The sequence below is a fragment of the Ipomoea nil genome, unplaced genomic scaffold (genome assembly GCF_001879475.1).
Source record: "Ipomoea nil cultivar Tokyo-kokei standard unplaced genomic scaffold, Asagao_1.1 scaffold3162, whole genome shotgun sequence".
Classification (NCBI taxonomy): Eukaryota; Viridiplantae; Streptophyta; class Magnoliopsida; order Solanales; family Convolvulaceae; genus Ipomoea; species Ipomoea nil.
Genome location: NW_017619590.1, coordinates 728,156 through 733,368, shown reverse-complemented (window position 1 = coordinate 733,368; position 5,213 = coordinate 728,156). Strand labels below are relative to the sequence as shown.

The 5,213-nt window shown below is 37.7% G+C and overlaps 1 protein-coding gene across 1 annotated transcript; it reads right to left on the bottom strand.

Moving 5' to 3' along the window:
• Nucleotides 1–3,742: 3,742 nt before the first annotated feature.
• LOC109167425 (adenylate isopentenyltransferase 5, chloroplastic-like) lies at nucleotides 3,743–4,688 on the bottom strand. The gene is made up of 2 exons (XM_019316439.1): nucleotides 4,250–4,688; nucleotides 3,743–4,092 (listed from the first exon to the last, which is right to left on the bottom strand). Exons 1-2 carry the CDS (start codon nucleotides 4,686–4,688, stop codon nucleotides 3,743–3,745), a joined length of 789 nt encoding a protein of 262 aa, XP_019171984.1.
• Nucleotides 4,689–5,213: the final 525 nt, after the last annotated feature.

The window sequence follows — 5,213 nt, the reverse complement described above, 5'->3', positions numbered from 1 at the left end:
ATTTTTCTCTCCAAACTCAAATTCAAGCCCAAAGCATGCCAAATCTCACCAAATACAACAAAATGACTTGAATCAAAGGAAATGCCAAGCAATGGCACAAATGAACCCTAAACACAAGCTCTAGATATGCATTTTCACAAGACAATGCATAAACACTCACATTTCATAGCAAAACACATGTAGAATCCAAGAAATCACATATAGGTAAGCAAAATAGATTTTGTAGAGCATGGGTTACCTCTTGTAGACTAAAGACTTCACTTTACACCTCAACAAGCTCCTCTCAAGGCTCACCTTCCAAACCCACTTCAAGAACATACCAAAAGATTATAAAGATCCTATCTTTAAGAAAAGACACCTTAGATAAAAACCAAAAACACAAGATGAACTTAGATCTTACCCTCCTAGATGCCCAAATATATGAAAGGTTGAATCTTGGAAGCAACTCTTGAAGTTTTGGCAAAGCTTCAACTTGGCTTGGAAGAAAAGCTACTCACCTTTTTAGAGAGAAGGTGGAGCTAGATTTTTAGAAAAGTGTAAGGAGAGAATGAAGGTGGTCTACTAGGTTAGGTTACAATACCAACAACAAGTGAAAGGTCAAGAATACCCTTACTAACATAAGGAAGTGTAAGGAACAAGGGAACTCCTTACAAAGCTCAATGTACAACTTTGACTTTGGCGTTGACTAGTCAATTACTAGTCCCTAACTATTAAATTTCAGGAATTTAAGGAATTAAATTACAAATTGAAATAGGATTAATTACTCAATAAATCCCTTAATTGAATTTGGATTTCGGGGTGTCACACCTTCCACCCACCAAGCAAACTATTGGGTGCAAATGAGTGTATAAAGTAAATCACAAATCTAATGGAACCATTGAAAGATACAAGGCTAGACTGGTGGCCAAAGGTTATACACAAACAACTGGATTGGACTACCTTGACACTTTCTGTCCAGTTGCTAAAGTCACAATTATTAGGACTTTACTAGTTATTGCTGCTGCCAAAGGATGGAATTTACATCAATTAGATGTAAAGAATGCTTTTCTTCATGGAGGTCTACATGAAGAAGTATACATGACATTACCAACAGGCTTTGTTGCTCCAAAACCATGAATGATGTGCAGATTAACAAAATCTCTTTATGGCCTAAAGCAGGCCAGCAGACAGTGGAATGCCAAGCTTACTGCAGAGTTGATTCAGCTTGGTTTCAAACAGACTGTGACAGATTCCTCCTTGTTCATCAGAGGGATAGGTGACACCTTCATTGCTCTTTTAGTCTATGTGGATGATGTAGTTCTAGCCAGCCCAGATAAGTTGCAAATACAGAGAATTAAATAGCATCTTCACAGTGTCTTTCAAATCAAAGATCTAGGTCCTCTCAGATTTTTCTTAGGCTTGGAGATTGCTAGAAGCAAGAAAGGGATCTCAATAAACCAAAGGAAATATGCCCTGGAATTATTGGATAACATTGGCTTCATGCATAGCAAACCAGCTAAATCCCCTATGATCACTTCAACAAAACTGACAAAAGGGAGTGGCAAAATCCTAGCTGACATCACTCAATACAGAAGATTGGTTGGTAAGATGTTGTACCTCACCATCACCAGACCAGACATCAGTTTTGCAGCTCAGCAGTTGTCAATATTCTTGGATTGCCCCACAGACATTCACCTACAGGCTGCTCATAGAGTCTTGAGGTATATTAAGAGTGATCCTACTCAGGGTTTATTCTTTCCAGCAGATAACCAGCTCAGTTTGAAGGGATTTACTGACTCATCAGATTGGGCTGCATGTCCAGATACCAGACGTTCTGTGTTTGGCTTTTGTATGTTCTTGGGATCAGCTATCATCTCTTGGAAGTCCAAGAAACAACCAACCGTGTCCAGGTCCTCCTCAGAAGCTGAGTATAGAGTTATTGCTGCTGCATCATGTGAGATTCAATGGCTGCATTATTTGCTTGACTCTCTGGAAGTGAAACTTGAATCACCTGCTGCTCTATTCGCTGACAGTAAATCAGCCATGGCCATCGCTGAGACTCCAGTTTTCCACGAGAGAACCAAGCATATCGAGCTAGACTGCCATTTAATCAGGGAAAAACTGCAAAAAGGAGTGCTTAAACTATTATATGTTTCTACCACCAATCAACTTGCTGATGTCTTCACTAAGCCACACACTCCAGTCACCTTCAATGCCTTCATGTCCAAGCTTGGCCTACATAACATGTATGATCTAGCTTGCGGGGGGATATTAGAGGAGATAAATCAAGATAGCCAAGTCAGCAAAATTAGTTAAGTTCACAGTTAGTTTGCTTAGTTTGTTTCTTCAGTTAGCAGACTATTAGCTTCATGTATATAGCTTCCTTCTTCCTCTTCTTGTAATAGATGATAAATATACAGAAACTAGACATCTTTCTCCCAAATTCTTCCTTCTAAATCTTCACACATTTGAGATACAACAAAAATACAGAAAAGATCAGGAACAAAAACTGGATCATTTGATATTTTAGGCGTGTAATCACTTCCCTATAAGCATTATTTAAATCTCCCTCAGAAAAAAGCAACAAGGTTCAAGATTTAATCTTATGGGATACAAGAAGATGAATGAAATTCTCAAGTTGCTTTGTTTGAGAATTTCCTGTAGAACTGTAGGACTGTGAAACATATATCTTGGTGTCCTGCAAGTTGATTGCCTCCATCAATTGCCTGTTTGTTTTTTTTTGTATCTTTCAAATGTCTCTACAACATATTTATATAAAAATATTTTGACGGTTAGAAGAGGTTACATGAAAATTACAAAAGTTTAAAACTTCAACTTCCACAAGATATATCATAAATAATATTTCTGCCATGGGAAAATATAATTACTTAAACCATGCATGTACATTTCGTAATAAAATGTATCCACTTAAGTTATCTACATCTAGTAAATAATTATGTAAAATATATATTTATATCATCTCATGCATCTGACCCTGCAAAATATAATATACAAATATATATATTGAACCTTCATGCATTTTGTTTGCATATAAAACATATTACATACTGTACATTTTAATCCACCCGAATGCTAAGTATATAATCCATTCGTGTGTCAATTTCTTAACCCGAAACATGGCTTACTACATGAAAGGTTAATTACCTTCATGCCACCTGAATGTACAAAGTACATTATCCATGAAGTCCAGCACGAGGCATTCATTGTTTTGTTAAAATCAAGCCGAATTGATAAAGAACACGCATATACATAACAATTCAATACTCCAACCTGAATTGATGCATATACATACCCATGCCATCCGAATTGACCTATTCGTTAAACAACGAATTGTACAAATTTAAACTAAAATAACATTTATAACTCCACAACTCCAAATATTATTTAAGCTTTCATGGTAGTCCGGCCATCTGAAACATTACCTCCATTACTATATAAATTTCCAACATAATAAAGAATCACATATATAATACGTCTGGCATTCATTCAAATCTTTCAAAGAAATAAATAATAATATAGAATGTATAAACATAGTACTATATATATGGAGAAGAATTATATTATTTAAGTTAACTTGTTGTTTTATTCATAGAAACACGATTAATGCAAAGAAAACACCACAATGAAACTCAAAATGTTCATGTCTAGTAAAAATTAAACATTCCCTCTACTTTGGGAATTAATTATTTTGAAAGATATTAGGAAATTAATCATTTGTTTTTAAAGTATTGTTGCAGGATGTTCAAGCTGGCTTGGGGTTGAAAACCATCTTCATCCATGCTGCTTCTTGAGCCTGTTTGTCACCTTCGATCTGGAACACGGTGGTGGGATCGATGCGTTGAATGGGCCATGCCAACTCGTCCCTGAGCTGCCGGATTTTGCCTACTTGATGGCGGATTAAGCCTATGGTGTTGGTCTTGATTTCAGCAATGGCGGTTTCAAGCAGCGCCTTCTTCTCATCAGCGTCGGACATGTCTTTGTTGGCTTCAGCTCTCAGATACTTGTCCATTTCAGGAACTCCAATGGCTCTTCGGATACCCTTTGTGTAATCTTTGTCCGGAGCAAAGATTCCTCGTACCTGCTCAACAAGACCTACATGCATATAATTAGTACACCAAACAAAAATTATGCATGAATGATGAATCTATGTCTCTCATGATCTCTTTTATAGAGTCATGCAAATAGACCAGTTAACCAAATTAGTCTGACCAGTTATATACGATTCTACCTAGAAATGAATTTAAGTTACCTTGATTAACCATTTGGTCAACTCGTTTGGACACAAAAGTGTTCAAAACATTTGGAGAAACATCAAGCGAAATGAAGCAGACAAGGTCCTCCACCAGGGCTTCAATGAAAGAATTTGACCCTCCGACGACGATCGGAACCTTGCCGGAGTTGATCATTTGCTCGATCACCGACGTGGCCTGGAAGCAAAAGTTGGGGGCAGTGTATTCTTCATCGGGGTTCCCAACATGCCCTCGCAAATGATGAGGCACGCCAAGCATCTCGACCTCAGGAATCTTGTTACCCAGAACGTCAAGTCCTCTATAAACCTGAATCTTGTCGGAGTTGATTATCTCTCCTCCAATGCGGGCGGCGAGGCTGACAGACAGCTTCGATTTTCCCGATCCGGTGGCTCCCATGATGGACGCCACCACCTTCTTGTTCACAGCGTTCATCGCCATCTTCAGTAAATCGATTGCCTGCCGACGCCTGCCTGTTTGATCTGTTCATAGCAAATGATACATAAACACACATTAAAACTTAAAATGATATGTAAATACAATGATCAAAGTCCGATATGGTCTATGTAAAGTGTATGCATCCATATACGATAGATCTATGTCAAGTATATATATAATATGGTCTAAGAAAATATTACTCATATTGAAAATGTCTGTAAAAACGAGAGTGATAGGAAAATGGGGGTATGGGTGAGGGTATATATATATATATATATATATATATATATATATATATATATATATATATATATATAGAGGCGGGTTCAGGTGCGGCAGTGTCTTACGGTGCGGTTATTTCTTACGGTGCGGCAACACCAATAGTTCACCAAATATGCACCATCAACGTTAGGAAATACACCACACAAAACAGAGTAAACAGAGCCCTGCATCACCAAACACACACCATTAGGTGTGAGTAAAAACACCATACACTGTTCGGAAATACACCATTGGGGGTGGTGAGTT

Excerpts from the sequence above, each read along its gene's own strand:
- LOC109167425 (XM_019316439.1), bottom strand. The coding sequence starts at position 4,688 with ATGGCGATGAACGCTGTGAACAAGAAGGTGGTGGCGTCCATCATGGGA. Across the intron at positions 4,093-4,249 it reads TGACCAAATGGTTAATCAAG|GTCTTGTTGAGCAGGTACGA; the intron begins GTAACTTAAATT and ends ATATGCATGTAG.